The sequence below is a fragment of the Poecile atricapillus genome, chromosome 5 (assembly GCF_030490865.1).
Source record: "Poecile atricapillus isolate bPoeAtr1 chromosome 5, bPoeAtr1.hap1, whole genome shotgun sequence".
Classification (NCBI taxonomy): domain Eukaryota; kingdom Metazoa; phylum Chordata; class Aves; order Passeriformes; family Paridae; genus Poecile; species Poecile atricapillus.
Window position 1 is genome coordinate 12,352,458 of NC_081253.1, and position 17,556 is coordinate 12,370,013.

Consider the following 17,556-nt stretch of genomic DNA (forward strand, 5'->3'; position numbering starts at 1 on the left):
CTGTCAAAAAAAGACAAAATTCAAAGCACAAACTTCAGAAACATAATCAATAATAAAAAAATAAAATCAATTATCTTGGCCACTCACTGAAACCAGGTTTCCATTATGCCCAGAAACCTATCATATTGCTTAGTTCCAGACTCAAGTAATTTTTCAATGGACATCTGGCCTCTAAAAGAGCAGAAGAAAATTTTGAAGAGTTTCTTTGGCTGTCGAAGAATCGAGATCACAAAAACATGCTGGATGGCATTAAAAGCTTGATGCTGGCTATTGATACTACTACAGCCAAGAGTGCAACTAAATAGAACCACAGAAGTTTAAGGAGACATCTAGAAAAACTAAGCTACTGAATTATTCTCAAACAGCTTCAACACCTGTAAGTGAAGCAGCATACAGAGCAGGCACAACAATGTAAGGTACAGTGGAAAAACCTGCTACTGAAGTAATTGCTCAGGGGGCTTCTAATGTTGGATTAAAGCGTCCTACATATAACATACTTTTCCCCATTAAAAAAAAAAAAAAAAGGAAAAAAAATCTACTCCAGTGGATATATGCTCCAGCCATATGATTGTCAGAATACTCCACCAGCTTCCACTCAAGATTGCATTATACTACTACTGGAAAACGACTGTGACATTCAACTGCTTCATCTTACTTTATTTAAGTGATTTATTTAAACACAGATATAATCTAATGAAAGTAGGCAAATAATTCTTTACTTATGTTGATGCCTTTAAGCTATGCCAAGTCAGCGAATAAATTTAATAGGCGATTACGAGATAAGGCACTTGCACTTTTGAGGACAGTTGCAATTAAAAGATATTTGAAAAATATCTTTTTTGGATTATATAAATGTGTATGTAGCCCAGTTGGGAAAAAATAAAACCAGTGGAAAATTCCTTTCCCAAGTCCGCTAACTTAATATTCTACAGCATCTCAGCTTTGCATTCAAATAAATGTGGTTTCTCAGATGTACAATTTGTTAGATATTTACACACCCGTTTGAAACACATCATCAGCATACCATGAATGTATTTCCCCTACCATATTGTAAATAGGTGATTTAAAACATGCACTCAAAGCACTAGACCAGAGATATTTTACATACCAAATGTGCAATCACTGAGTCACTTCACCTAGTTTCTGCTGCCTAAAGAGAGTCATTTTGGCTCCCTTTATTGTTAATGGGAGCAAAAACAAAAGCAAAAGGAAGAATATATCACCAGAGAGCAACTTAATCCATCCTAAAATGTACTTCCTGCTCATGCAAGATGTTTCAGCCTTTGCAGGTATGTATGTGATTATTACAGAGGAAGTCTAATGATGAACTGTGGTGAGCCAAGTATCATGAAACAGAAAATATGTTCTTTTAACCTAACTTAAACTGAATATAGGTGAGATGAATCTTATCCTACTAATCTAGTCAGGGAAAGTAACTCTGGGAACAATAATTTTAATATTAGCTGTGATTAAGAAATTAGTTTAAGTATGATTTCTTTGGAAGCCAAATTTGAGCTTTGATCTTAAGATATTCATGACTTGGAATGAATGAAAATTAAGTTCTTGCCACCAGTTTTCATCTGATACACAGAGTTTAAAGAAAAACACTACAAGGCTTTGTAATTTGTTGGCTTGGATAAGATGTCTCAGAAGAGAAATTACATTAATTATATAAACTACATTCTCATGCAAGTAATCTGTAGAGTATTAAAAAGCAACAGAGAAACAAGAGGAGAAAGCTATCTTTGTATTACCTTCTATTATAAGGAGATTTCTGCAGAAAATAGAAGAAATGCTCAAGTACACAGTACCTAATCCTATTTTATATCTAGGTATCTTAATCTTTAAGGTCCTGAACTCTGCTACCACAGCATTTTCATCAAATTCTGATTTAGAAAACAACTGAAGTTCATAATTTCTGAATTAAAAAAAAAACCCCAAATTCTCATCTCACATGCAAATACAACTTTCCTGCACCTGTAATGGAAGTTATATACACTGGGATCAAAACAAAATTTGACATTAGCCTGCCTTTGAGAACAAGCCCGTAGCTCCAGTGGGGTTTTACAAATATGCAGTGTCACCCCAATACAACACTCCCCCTCCACCTTTTTTGTATCACCACTTTTCTGCTTATGTTGCGTGATGTCTGCTCACATTGACAAACATTCCAATTCACTTCATGATTTTAAAGGATCTGCTTTTAAGATACACCTGTTTGACTCCTGTTTTCAGCACTAGTACCAGTCACCAGGCATTGGCCTGACCTGACAGAACAGGTGTTTGTCTTGTGTAACCCTATTGCCCCAAAACCTGGTACAGCCCTATAGTACTCAAGATGCATTTCTGCCTAGAGTCACCTTTATGTCTAGTCTGTAACTCTGCATTTCAGGTCTCCAAATCATAGAACATTAAGGGTTGGAAGAGACCTTGAAGATCATTTAATACCAACCCACCTGCCATGGGCAGGGACACCTCCCATCAGACCAGTTCATTCAACCTTGCCTTGAACACTACCAGGGCTGGGGCATCCACAACCTGCTCCAGTGTCTTAACCACCTTCATACACCGTAAATCCTTTCAAATGCCAGAACTGCACAAAACCTCTTAAATAATATGACAAGTTAATCATGTAGTTATATTTTTAATAAATTCCTCCATCTTTCCCCAGTGCTATGACTGTGATCTTTCAAGAAGCTCTTCTTTCAGGGGCACAGAACAATCCATTTCTGGTTGAATTAAATGCACAATGATCCTGTGGTGCCTCATGGGGTAGCAAACACACTCCTCAAGCAGTGAAACATTCAGCTCCAACCTTTTCCATGAGAAATTCAGAAGTAGGCATAAAAATTTATCATATGTAATTTAGAACTACAAAGGAATTCTTGTCTCTTCTGTTTAAAAAGTAAAGTCATCATGTATTACCAAATCTGAATAATACAAATCAACATGTTTATCAAACATTAATTTACAAGCATATATACAACAGAAGCAGCATTAAGCACTACCTTTAGTTTTAGTTTGATTTTTATGAAATTTAAATTTAATACTGATTTACTTTCAACCTTTTCCATGTTTATCTTACACATAAACAAGTTACATTACCTGCATACAAACATAGAACTAACAGTATCTAAAATATAAGGCAAATCAAATTAAAAAGAAAACTTATAAAGCATTGTAATGGTCTATTTGAAACATGAAACAGCAAGAACATTGGTGAAGCTGGACTTTTTTTAATTTTTTTAATTGCAGACAAAACCAAGAATCAACATGGTATCAGTCAGTATAATGTAGACATGCAGTAGAAGAAATTTCATTGCTTTCAGGTCAAATTTAAGACAGTACTCACCAATTCTTTCCTAAGTTGAATAAAAAACTGCTTGCACTTGAAAGAAATTTTTACAATCTTCAACCTAAATGAAAAATAAAACCACAATATTAAAACATTTCATATACTGAATCATGGCTAAAGGCTTAAACACATCTACTGAAAATATACTTTCTAAAGAGAGCAGGTTTCATTTCCATGGACACAATATAAGATGTCAAAGATTATATGAAATAGTTTATATAGTTTGAAATTTATGAACTGTGTATTTACATTATCCATCAAATTTACTTGTTTACATCCTAAACCTAAGGCAGTTGCTAATTTTGGTATCTTTTCCCTATTCCAAAGCCCAAAGAGCTTTTCTATCCCCAGGTCATTCCAGGCAGATGTTCTCTTTTCTGAGGCTGCTTTCACTTATCTCTTAGAATATGAAAAAATCCTTTGAACTTCACCTGATCACTGAAAGACATTCTTTTTGTATGTTCTTACTTGTCTTTAAATATAACCAGAACTTGTTTTAGTAAAATAGCTAAGATAATATGCAAGCACAAAGACAGGACTCACAACCTTAAAAAAAATGATCACACTATTAGGAGGAAAAAAGCATTTACAGTATCACATGACAGGGAAAAACCAGCCTACAGAAATGTTCTCCTTTCAGGTCATCTATAAACATATGAAATACTGACAGTAATTCCAGACTCTTGTATGGTCACTCTAATAGTTATACAAAATGGGAAAAGACAGGCTGTATTTTCATAATTATATACTTTTATATAAGTAAAAGAATTAGAAATTTAATATTAGGACAGTCCATGTATTTTATTAAATATACAGGAGTATCACTTTGGTCAAGAAAAAAGTGAGGTTCAAATTGTAAAAAGAAAAACATATAACTTTTGTTACTTGAAAAATGAACAACTGATACAATACTGCAAACTGACTGGAATTACTGCTTCCATATTTATCACTTGCTGAATAAAAAACCCTTTAGAGCAGGAAGGATGAGAAGTAAAACATCAACAGACACCCAAGTTGGATATCTATATATAGAAATTCTCCTCTCAATTAAATCAAATAAAAATATTTTTCTTCAGGGGATTATTCAGAGCAGGAATGTCCTAATTTGTCAGGAGAGTCTTTATCTGCAGTAATATAAAGACACTCTGTGAACATTAGTGTTTAAATTATGCTTATTTACATCTTTTTCCATTTCTTTTTTCTTTCCCAGCCTTGCCATTAGTTTAACAGTTAACAATTTAAAAAAAAAAGCAACAAAAAGCCAGCCGCAATAACTGTCCTATTTGTTAGGTTTTTTGTTGTTTTGTTTTTTTTTTTTTAATTCATAACAAATTCTTGCTATAAGAGTTAGTTTCTCAAGGATTTGAAACTTAAAGGGGAGTTACATATTATCTACTGAAATCTAATTATTCCCTTGGCAATGCATCAATCTTCTTAGAACCTCCTGCGACAAAAAAACTGCTTAAGGGTAATGTAGGATGGATCTTATGTTTGGATAATACTGGCTAGGATATACACTACTGATTATTAACAGCCCAACTGTGGAAAAAACAGAGAAAAAAAATTAGACTATTTAGGCTGCAGTTAATCAACAAGTATGTTATTACTAATTTTTCTAACATTTCGGTGTACAGTGAAATTAAAAGAGCATTTTAATATATACCTTTTCAAAAAACTGAGCTCCATATACTTTGCAACATATCAGATTTACTTAGCAATTATTCTGTTTGTAAAAACGTTTACTGTCTCTCACTCTTTGGCATTTCCTCTTCTGCTAAAGAAATTATTGCCCTTAGTGATTTATAAAATCAAAGAGAATAAGAACAATACATAGAGAGTTTTAATCTCATCCCATAATTTAGGCTCAGAGTGAGGTCAGCTGACTTTTAATCCTGCAACCATTTGGATCAGACTCAAAGCTGTAACATTAGCCAATAAGGTCTAACTCAACTCAAAAGAGCCACCATTCAAGTACAAAGAAAAGACTCAGCAAAATTGATTCCTGGCTATTTAAAAAAAATTCAGCAGATAAGAGAGTTCCTATGCACTGCTAATATCCTTCTAGGCACTGAATGAGCATATCCGTACTCAGCCCAAAGAAAAGGCGTGTCTGCCTATGTTTCCTTTCTCTGACTGTTGTCAATGCTACATATCCAAGGAAAGCATAAGAACAGGCAGGCATCGTTATTATTCTCCTGGTCTAATTTTCCCATTTACAGTCACCTCAGACATCCTGAATAATAAAATATATTTTTTAAATGAAGAGATATTTGAAATCCTAGTCTAAAATGCAGATTGTACTAAAACATGTGGAAGGAGTCTCACGATACCAAGCCCTGCTTCTCACAAGAGCTTTGCCATCCCAGCCCTTGGGAGGGTGGGAAGGCAGGACATGAGCAATCCAGCAAATTTCTTGAGCAAGACCTCTTTGACACATGTTCTGGACCAGACACCCAGGGAAGATGCTCCTGGTAGCCCAACTGACAAGAAAGGGCTGTCCAGATTTAGTAGCCAAAGATAAACTTGGCTGCAGCAGCTGTGAGATGGCAAAGCTAAAGATCTTAAAGGAAGTGGAGGGATGTAGCAGACTAAACCATGGGCTCAGGAGAGGGAACTCCAGTTTGTTCAGAGTTCTGGTGGGCAAAATCCCACAGAAGCTGCCTTTGGGTCACAGGAACAGAGGAGAGGTAGTCTTAAAGGACAATCTTCTCAATCCAGAACAATCCTCATGTGCTGGAAAACATGCAAGCATGAGAAGAGGCCAGCCAAGATGCACTCAGAACTGCTGACTGGGCTTAAACACAATAGGAAGTGTACAAGAAAGATGTGTAAGCAGGATCAGATGACCAAGGAGAAACACAGTACCACCTCATCATTCAGGGGTAAAGCTAGGAAAACTATAGCACAGTTGCAGCTGCAACTGGCATGGGATGCAAAGGCAACTAAGCTTTCCAGAGATACGTCAACCACAAACAACAGGCTAAGGAAAGCATGTTTCCAACTGCTGAACAGGTCACCCAGTAACAAAGCAAAGGCTGACATACTCCATGATCTTCTCCCTTGGTCTTCAATCTCCTTGGATTCCCAGGTCTCCGTGCCTGGTAGCAAAGTCTAGGGAAAGGAAGAATTATATACAATATAGGAAGATCAAGTTAGGACACATGGGATAAAAGGCAGTGTCCTTTGTTTTCCCCTATTCCTCTCTTGTCTTCCCCCTGTTTCATTTCTCCCTATGATCAAAAGGTTCATAATGAGCAATTTAGATAGAATATCAAATTAAGAGTGAGAGAGCAAAGACATTTTACTTGGTTCTTCTCTAAGCAATACAGTCAAATCTTAATTTCCTCCCACACACATGCGTTTCTATCCTCTCACTTGTATCAAAAAACAGGAGTACTGAAAAACAGGTATCCAAATATCTACTATACCCATAAAGCACTAGGAAGACATTACACAGCTCTGGTTGCATAGGAGTAAGAATAAGTGGAAGCAAAAAGAAGAAGTATCAGTACTAGTGGCACAAGAGCAGCAGCATGATTATGGATAGAAAGAAAGGGTAATAGATCTATTATTAAGCTATATTGTGGAAACTGGTAAACTGGTATTTCAGATTACTACTCATAACAAAAGAAAGCCTCTAACAGAGTGAAAGGAGGAAGGGTGGCTCTTTTTTCTATTTTTTTTTTGTAAAGACCAATTATGCTGGTAACTACAGTCTCCACAGCAAGAAATTAATATCCCTGGTGTCAGCTGATATGGTTGAATACAAAGAAGAACTGTTTAGGTAATTACACACACACAAAAAAAACACACTAAGAATTTAGATCAGCATCCCTGGCATGCAAACAATATGAAGTAGAACTCACAGAAACCTCCAACTACCATTAGGGACGTGTAGCTTAATTATGACTTAGACTGTACATACTCAGTAATTTACCAGTGTGCTTTACAGAACTTATTTCTACTATTGCTGTTTTCCCAAAAAAAACCAGCAGTAAAATCAGACTGAAATAAAACACTCCTGATTATTATGGCATTCCATTTATAAAGCAGCCTTAGGCCAGAAATGGCTCCAACATCTCAAAACTCTCACCTCATGAAGAATAACTCTCCTGAAATGTGTCACTATTATAAAGGCAGGTCTGACTGACTGGTACAGTAGTTTCAGGTTTATCATTGCAAGATCCAGTTTTAATTTACCCAGTAACCACAAAGACTGTAAATTTACATGCTTTGTAATTGTCACAGACTTACCTTTCTTCAAATGCATACAGGTAAAACATTCACCACATTCAGTTGTACTGGCTGATAACAGCAGATAACACTTCGATATAGATTTGTTTTTTCTTTCTCTATCAAAATCAACTAAAATTTGACCAATTCACTGTTTCTCAGCTTGGCAAACCATGAAATATGTAACATCCTACAATGAACCTTGAGACTAAGCTTAGCACAGAAAACCAGAATATCTCAGAAATTCACTGGCTTGCAGAAAAGATCAAGCACACATCAGCAGCAAACAAAAATGCAAAATCAGTAGCAAATGAACAGTTCTGATAATTTCTCTAGAACGAACAGCTTTTGTGCCTGGTGAGCTAATGTCTGTTATGATAATCTTATGACTGATTTCACCCACTCAGAATGCAGCTATAGCAACTCAGCAACACAAGTAATAAGGCAGTCAAAGCAGATTCCAAACTGACAAATTAAACCAATGGAAGGTTACTTCTGCGGGAACTCAAAGGCATTTCCAGAAAGGCGACATAACTTCTGTAGTGCACCACAGAGGTTATAAAGCACATCTAAAGAGCACTACAGAAGTCACAGTACAAAACAGGATTTCTCATAGATCTTTCCTAATCTTATATGAATGAAGAACAGGATCCCAACTTAAGCAGACTGACAAATAAGGTAGGTTATTTAATGGGAATAATTCCATCTTTACAGAACAGCTTTAAAACTATTTCAGTTAAGAGGAGTAAATCACATCATTTTGTGCAGTAAAGGCACATTTTTTGAAATGAAAATGGTTATTTACAGATGAAGAGATGACAATATCGTGAATGCTCCACCTCCGTTATTCACAAGTACCATAACTACATTAAATTTCAAACACACAGTACAATTCATTTATAAGTCACAAAGCAGGTAAGAGCAGTCAATATCCAAGTTAATATTTTTCAATTCAGCTGTCTCTTTAAAAACTGTAAGCTAGACCATCACACTGGCCCTGGCTATATAATTAATTAAATGTAAAGTATGTTTACAAACTCCTGAAGAAAAAGAGTATTGAAATTCATTCGTTTCATTAGAGTTTCAAAGTTGTTTAACAGCACAGCATGTAGACCAGGACAAAACTGCACCAGAAAATTCTCCATAGTACATAAGCTAAATAATTTTAACATGATGCAATGCAACTTAAGTTTCAGTCTTTTTAAGAGTGGTAAAAATATTCTGAAATAGCAAATAAAAACATTGAACAGCTGTCCTTACCACTGAAAGGTGTTAATTCGTACTCTGTTCTTAAAAATTAGTATTCCACCTGACATCACTCCAATCATTATTTCATTGTTACTCTGATCCTTTAAAAAAAAAGAGAAAATTACTTGAAGAACAGTATAAATATCTTTTGAAACCTCATATATATATATTCATTCTCATCTCTGTCTAAATACACAAACTAATGAGGAAGAAAATGTGTTTTAATAAGACAAATAAGAAATTAAATTATTCCCTCCTGTTTAGGACAAACTTGAATGTTTGCTCTGAGCTCCTTATAAGCTACCACAAAGTTTTAATTTCTCAAGTTAGATCTTCTGTCTTTCACCAACTTTGAAGAAATAAATATGAGAGTACTCTGGTTTATTAAGAATAGCAGCACTAATAGATTGGCTTGGCATTTGCTACACTAAAAGCAACACCAATTCCTACCGAAAAGAAAATGCAATCTCAGAACACAGAGAGATCTTAAACCAAACAATATTGTAAGCATATTTAAATAGCACATTTTTCTTGAAATATCTTTGAACTCTAATCAAGCACCAGCTATAGAACTCTTAATATGTGTGCAATAGCAGTAGATACAGTGAGCAGTTAAGTGGGGTACATTTCAAATTCTATTCCAACTTTCTAGTTGGAACCAAATTAAATATTTTCAAAGCTGACAGATCCTTACAGATCAAATGCACATTCAACAAGCACATTTTTCTTATTCACCAGTAGCCAACTGAACTGGCATTCAAGGCAACAAAGCTCAACCTGATTAACACACAGATAACTAAGCACAAATTTAAGCAATACCCTCAACTAGAGTGAAACAGCGGATATTCAATCAGTGAATCCTAGTTAGGCACCTAATAAGATAATTGTTTTTCTTTTATTTTCTCTTGTAAGCAAAAGCCAGGAAAGCTCACTAAAAAGAAAAGTGTATTTTTTTCATAAATCTGAGAGGAATACATTTTTACATTGCAACACTAGTTCATCCAAACTTACCCTTGCATAGTGCAATTCAACTCCATAAAGGTCTAAGGTACGTGCTGTATTGAGATAATTGAACTCTGCTTCTGCAGGAGACAACCCTCTGAAAGAAAGCAGCTAAATCAGAAATGTTCTAACACAACCTCCCACATCAGGCTCGCTACGTGAGTGCAGACAGAAAATATGCATTCGTTTTACTACTTCTATCCCCACCCTGAAGTTTGAATTTCCTTTCTCATGATAAACAGACTGTAACCCAAAAAAATTAACAGAAAAGAACTTATGTTTCCAAAAGAACAAAAGTCTTGACAAGAGCCCACAACACATTTTATTTTAATGCACTTTAAAATTCAAGTGTTTGTAGAGCCCTAGAATAAATTAGTTTTACAATCCTGTATTTGGCATTGGTAATTTAAATTATCATCAACTCACTCAAATGTCTTTACCTTAGCTAAGAGAATTTTCAAAGCCTTTATCTGAAATTTAATGTAGCATTCTGTAGTTTTGAAAGCAAACAATATGACCAGATCAAGCAAATGTTTTATAAATACTGCTTACATTTTGTTAAATTTAACTAATAAAAGGCACTTAAGTTGTAAAATATGAAGGAACCATCACTGGAAAGTATCACAATGTTACATACTGAAAAAAAAATATTTTCCATTGCTTCATTGCCTTTTCCTCTTTTTGAAAGGTCACAGACTCACACACAGGAAAGAGCAGATATTGAAGAAAAGGACTTTGTTACTTCTAAAGTAACTCTTTTATTGGTGAGAGCATCATGAAAACAAAGCCCTTATGGTCAGAACATTCCCAAAGACTGAAAAAAAATTTTAAAGGAAATATGTCCAGCTAAGTTAATATCCTACATAATACGCACAAATACTGTTCTCAGAGAACCTTTAACTCAACATGTTCATTATTTCACTAATTTAGATACAGATATTCTGTATAGACCATCAATGGTATTTATTATACAGGTATTTAATGTAAAAAAAAAAATCACATCATCTTAAAAGAAACAATCAAAACCAACCAACCAAAAAACCCAACACCCACCCACCCCAAAACCTTTAAGAAAAAATACTATTTTGTTTTATATAATAGCACAGCATCAGCAGTCAGGATTTGACAAAGTCAGTATCTTCGGATGTAAATCCTTACATGTGCTGCTGATGTAATTTTGCTATTTCTTTTTCAAAGTCTTGAGGCTGGCTAGGGATGAAAGAATATTCTGAGAGGTAGCCTGGCAAGTTTTCTGAATGGTTGTAGTCTCCCAGCTCGGCTAAAATATTAAAAAGAGAGGTTATTGTTTATCACTGATGTACTTGGCATTGTGCAATGCTCCCAAATTCACACGAGTGTGCTCCCACATAATTTATGATCCACAGCAAAGAAAAATAGAGAAGACATCTGAACTCCCGATTTCCCTTTTGAATAAGCAGTCACATTCTCAGTGAATATAATGGGGATTGTTTAAACACAGCTTTGATTATGCACTTATGAAGGAAGCTTGTAAAGTGTTTAATTTTTAACAGACAAATTAAACCATAAATGCTGTCATTACAGCTAGCACTAAGTAGGACATATATATATATATAGGACAGTATTCAATTTTTCTCTAATTATTTTACTTTTGCTTGTTTTCATGTGATTACACAATTTTCTTCTTTTAACACTACAACTGCTATTTCGTCATGAAGATCTACAAAATCCAGCCACTCATTCTGCACTAAGATATATTCAGAAGCATTAGAAAAATATTTTTTGCACATTCAATTGTATGTATGGAAAAAAGTACACATAAATACACCAACGTTGAAACTACTCTACTTGAAACTACTAAAAAGTGTGTTTACATAATTTATAACACTTTCCTAAAATTATAAGAAATAAATGACGATCACATTTGTCAGAAAACATATACGACTCTTGCTAAAATTCTTTGAGACTTTCTAACTACAGTAAAAAAAAAATCAGCTTTTAATATCTGCAATTCATGTAACAGATCTACAGTGATAGATAAGAAACATAAAATGAAAAGTGGATAGATAATAGTAATGCATCATGATGCGGAGTCCTGGGCAGGCCTACTGGCACTGACAAGGCAGATGAAGGCACTTACGGAGCAGGAGGGTGAGGAAAGGTAGGGAAGGCAGGAAAGAACTTTGGGTCACTTGCATCACCACAAACAGATCCTATTTTAATAATTTAAAAACTAGAATGTTGGACCAGGTTTTAAAACAGAACACATTCCTTGCTGAAATCCAAAAGAACAGGACTGAGATCTACAATTTACATGTATTTATAAAGAATCCAGGAAGTTTATTACTAGGCACCACTTCTACATTTCAAAAAAACCCCATATTACATTCTTAATACCCTAAAATGTTATCAAGTTTTCATAGTTCCTGTTATCAAATACTTTTTCTCTTCTAAGACAAATCCCTATGGCATGACAGCATTTGCAGTACAATTTTCAGGCAGCTGAAGTGTGGGAGTTTTAAGAGAAACTGTTCTATTCCACTCAGCAAACCATGCATAAAACACGACTTGAACATTACTATATATTTTTTATGAAAATATTAACATGGACACTATTTCTCTGATATGTACAAAATATACAAACTACTAACATAGATGTAAGTATCTTTAACAGTAGAAAAATACATGAATGTGAATGAATATATTGGGTTGCTTAATTTAAGCTTATGAAGAAAAACTGAGTGAGGAAGAAAATGAAATCTCAGTTTTCAAGACTCATCTAGTCATTAGATGGCTTAAAGTTACCAGGATGGATATTGAACTTTTCGGCCAGATGGGACCAGAACTCCCTTTTCCACACCTATTCGGAGGTTCACTGCATAGATTGTTAAAAATGTTTTAGTGTCTGAAGAAATACTATTTGGTATCATTCTCAAAGCAAAAGCCACAATTTCATGCCTTAGAATACACAGGAATAAAAAAGTATTGATCTGGGGTTTTCTAACAGCATTGCTTTAAGTGCTTTTTCCATATCCAATTCAGCAAAACGTTCTGGGGGAGGACAACCAATAAATTTCCTTAATCACGAGAAAATTAGCACCATGACCACAAACACCACAATACAATGCTATATAATGTACATTCTTTAGAAACTAATCAATAAAAGTTTTTATATATTTCAGTACCAACAAGTACACAAGCACTAATTATACTTACATTGAACAGCATAGGAAGCCAGAAGAGCAGCAGTATTATAAGGACAGGGCAATCTGTTTTGTTTGTAAAATGATAAATAAATAAAATTACATATTTCATATGACATTTGGCTGTTTTGAAAACCCTAAATTTTTACAGTCTATGGACAAATCTGACAGGTAATTATTATAAACACTTCTACTTTCATAGACAGTGATTTATTCTTAATATGTTTTTATTTTTGCAGGCAAAATCATTCATTATTAACTTTTTCTTGACCAGATTTGCATTTCATGTTTAACACAAGAAAAATGTCTTACCTTCCAGTAAGAATGTCCTGCTTAATTTGCAAAAAGTACTGGTACCTTATTTAGAAAAGCAAACAAAAAACCACTGTAATTAAAAATAAAATTATTCCATCATTTTTCATCAATTTAATGTAATTTGCATGCTATTTCCTAAACTCTAATAGGAAAGAAATTAAACTTTGCTTAGTAAAATAATAATACAACTTGGTAAATTTAATGACTTACAGACTATGAAGAAACATTATATTTCACTAAAGGGCTACAAATTTCACATTCTTCCGTCTTTATACAGCAACCACAAGTTGAAGTTTGCATCTCTGTATGTGTACCCTCTGTGTGCCCTTGTAAGAATGATTTGTACTCCAGGTAGACAGAACTAATTTATTCTGAGTATTTCATACTGCTGTGTTTTCACTTATAGTAATTATTCTTAGTATTTTGGAGTTACATTGTTACTACAGAAGTTGTAGGTTCTATTATGTCAAACACCTCTCAATTAACTTCACTTGTGCTTCTAAAGTTTTCCTTTAATTATGATGTGAAAAAAACTTATTTTAGAAATTCCTCTAGTTTTTCCATGCCCACTCTTTCAAGTCAGGAAGGAGATGGATATAACGAAAAGAATGGGCAAACATTTTAAAACAAAAACTATTTCCCAAACAGGGGCAGCAGAAACACCATGACTTAAAACTCCAACAAGCCACAAAGTACAAATAAATCTCCCTCTAAATTACTTCCTTTGTTTCTCCAACAAAATCCAAATATATTGTTAATGTCTCAGAATGAATCATTTGTTCATTCAATTTAGTTCCTTCGTATTTCACTCAGAAGTTTTAAAAAATTTGGAGCACAACGTTTATATCAAGTGGCAAATCACACCTGCTACAAAGCTTCACTGAACTAAAGATTGCAGTGCAGTACCAAATAAGATTTATCAGGATGGCAGGATGTTAGCAAAAGCTTAAACTTTCAGAAGAAAAAATCCTCGTAACGGAGCATAAAAGCTGCTGTAGAATTTGTCTCCACTGCCTTCTAAATTTTTTAATAGAAGCATCACAGAGTGGCAAATTTAAACATAATTCCTGTTTTCCCATAAATTTAAACTCTACATTATTACTATTATAATAATCATCTGGTTTCCTTTGTGCAGTTCTGATTCAAAAGCTCGGCTATACTCCTTCATTATAAACACCAACATTACTTATGAAAAGCACTAAATATTAAATATTTCCCAATAACAACTTCAACTAAGAAATTAAAGCCAAAATATATCACTTGATTACACCTAATATGACTTTTCATAACTGTGTAGTCTTCAGAAAGTGGGTTATCTACCACTCTAATGCTTCCACAAACATTTACAAATACACATAGAGAAATTCAATTATTTAGAAACCATATAACAGCATAAAAGTAAAACATTTCATGTTTGTAAGAAAATGGAGGAAAACATTTGTGAACTGACAAGCAAATATTAGTCCATGTGCTCAACTCCTACAAAACCATCTAGAGATTCTTTAACTGATCAGAAAAGCAAGAAGCTTTTAGTTTAAAAGTTATTAACCTCAAGAAGTTAAAACCTAAGATATTAGCCAGGCTTTAGAGACCTCAAAATACTTGAAATACTTAAAACGCATACTGAAACAAAAAAACATAGCTAAAGCACATTTTTTGATTAAAAAATGCAGTAAATTACAAGTTAAATTTATATGTTAAATGGATATGCTTCACATGCTTTGCTTGAACATCTCTTCACAAATATACAGCTGCACTTCCATTTTATTTGCCTTTTTCTGGTATTAGGTTTTAGTAGAAATATTTCATGGTAGTTAAAGAACATCCTGATTAAGGGACACCAAGCAGAGTTCATCTTCTGTCCACTGTTTTCAGTGAACAGTGAGGTTAATGGCTTGTTAGCCAACCACCCCAGTTTGAACACTGAAGCCTCACATATTATTGAGCAAAATGGGAAATCAATAGAAGCTTTAGCAAAGCAGATCTGCAAAAGCCTAAACAACAGACTCCACTGAAACAACAAAGGCAGCACTGCATTACCATGTTTTTATCTTGCTTATATAGCTATAGTTAGAAAAGGGCAGGACAGAATTATTGCTAATGGAGTCAACGTTAATAAGCAACTCTTCCTGTCATGAGGAGAACTAATGAAGCTTCACTCCCTCCCCAGACAAGTTCCTGAAGCGAAGCTCTCCAGCACACACTGAGCACCCGCTGACCTCTCCTGACCTGGGGCATTCAAACCTGCCTCACTCACAGGTTTGTGAATGTGCAGAGGTCTAATAAGACACGAGCCTGCACTGAATCTTTCCCTAACATCTCTTCACACTGCTTTATGTGTCAAGCCACTCCTCTGTTCTCATGGAATTCATAAAAACTGAGTATTTTGGAACAGTCTCAGCTTCAGCCATAATTGTCAGAAGTTTGCACTTCCTTTTCTTTCCCTTTTTTGAGGCGGGAATACTGATTACATGAAAGGACCCACATTTGTGGCATGGTATCCTAACTTCATTCCAAAAAAGCCCATGGATAATATTTCTCTCTTCTTAAAATAATTCCAAATACAAATTAGTTTTCTCAGGGGCAATTAGGCCTATTGGCAAAAAAGGCAGAGCTGACCTAGATACAGGAACCATAGGTTATTTCTCATTTAAAATAAAGTTGTTTATAGTTATGTATTTAGAAAACAGCACTTCTCAAGTTTTCTCCTTTTTTATGGTTTATTTCACACTGATCAACATTTATCCTTTTTTTTCATCTCCTCAGGAATATTACATATTTTCCTCTCATTCAAAAAACATGTTTTTCATTATTTTGATAAATTGCCAAATTTTCCTAGAGTAAATATTTCAGTAAAACAAAGTCTCATCCAGGATCTCTGAGACTCATTTTAGTGAATTCTGTCTGCATGGATATGTGCAAAATTTTGTCCAAAATATGACAAATCAAAGGAAATTATAAACAAATGTGGACTCAAATTCTCACAGTTTTGGTACTTAGGTTTCAAAAGCTATCCTCAACAATTTTTTTCAATGGAGCTGACCTGTTTTCAGAATGGCCGACATCCAAAAATTCCAATCTGTCAATTCATGCCATTTATGCAGAGGGCCAGAAGTAATTAAAATATGGAAAATTTGAGGCATTTCTTTAGGGACTAATTGCAATTCACAAGCCTCTGATTTAGATTCACACTGAGCATTTCTTAACAGACTTCAATACACGACTATCAAAATAAGTCCACATGATTCAAACTACAACTACAACCACAGAGATTAATTTCATTAGTACTAAACAGAAAAAAAAATGCAGAATGCTCAGCAATTTTTTAGTCACAAAGGAGAACATAAGGAAGGATAGAATTAAATTTGTACTTATTGGTAAATACTGGGATTAAGTTTTTCCTCTTTTCTCTATTTTTCCTTTTCTATTTCTACTTGGTACCATTTGCTTCACGTAGTTACTTAACTTTGCATATAAATTCATAAGTTCACTCACAGAAGTTTTTTGTTACATTGATTTGGTAGAACTGCATAGTTCATATCTGTAATTATTAGACAAAACTCAGAAGTTTGTATATACAATAAGAATGAGTTAAAAGAAATTTTCCATGTTATACCTTAAAGAAATTAATGACAGTTCTAAAGAAGTATTTTATTGACAAAGCAACCAGACCTACCTTGTATATTCTTCTTGGAGCTTGTTTGGGTCACTTACAAAAAACTTAACTCTGAAGTTCAGACTGTGAGGAGATCCTCCTATGGTCAAGAAAAGTTATTTCTAATTAATCAGGGCACCCTGGAAAAATAGCATAATAACAATAGATGAATTGACGAAATACATACATTACTCACTTTTTAATTGTTTCCTGATAGGTTTGTTTGGATCCAACCACCTCTGGAAAAAGACAAATTATAACACCAACTTCAGAGAAACAAAGTACAAATCACAGCTTTATACATCAAGAAACTAGTGCTTTTCTATTACTTTTTACTCGATCTTTTACCTAAATGCCTCACTGGCACACACAGGCTTATTACTGATTTTGGAGACATCACTACTATCACCAACAACTGCTACTGCTCTTCTTTCCCCAACCTATCTTGTCCAGATACCTGTTTTACAGCAGTAATTCTACTTTCATTTGCTTCTATGATTGTGGCAGGAGCCTGAGAGAGGTCAGAACCCAACTATGCTGTGTTTAACACCTGACATCTACTCTTT

The 17,556-nt window shown here is 34.4% G+C and overlaps 1 protein-coding gene across 5 annotated transcripts in view; it reads right to left on the minus strand.

The window, feature by feature from the left end:
* The window catches only part of PTPN4 (protein tyrosine phosphatase non-receptor type 4), a 111,927-nt gene that overhangs the window by 43,695 nt on the left and 50,676 nt on the right, over positions 1–17,556 (minus strand). For all 5 annotated transcript variants that reach the window (XR_009277707.1, XM_058839352.1, XM_058839349.1 and 2 more), the window contains exons 4-11: positions 17,187–17,229; positions 17,012–17,090; positions 13,333–13,377; positions 13,034–13,086; positions 10,997–11,117; positions 9,848–9,935; positions 8,849–8,937; positions 3,353–3,416 (exon numbers count right to left, since the gene is read on the minus strand). Coding sequence is in view for 4 of the 5 variants with exons in the window: in XM_058839352.1 (XP_058695335.1) it covers positions 3,353–3,416; positions 8,849–8,937; positions 9,848–9,935; positions 10,997–11,117; positions 13,034–13,086; positions 13,333–13,377; positions 17,012–17,090; positions 17,187–17,229 (582 nt within the window). In the remaining variant the exon portion in view is untranslated. The remainder of the gene's footprint in view (positions 1–3,352; positions 3,417–8,848; positions 8,938–9,847; positions 9,936–10,996; positions 11,118–13,033; positions 13,087–13,332; positions 13,378–17,011; positions 17,091–17,186; positions 17,230–17,556) is intronic.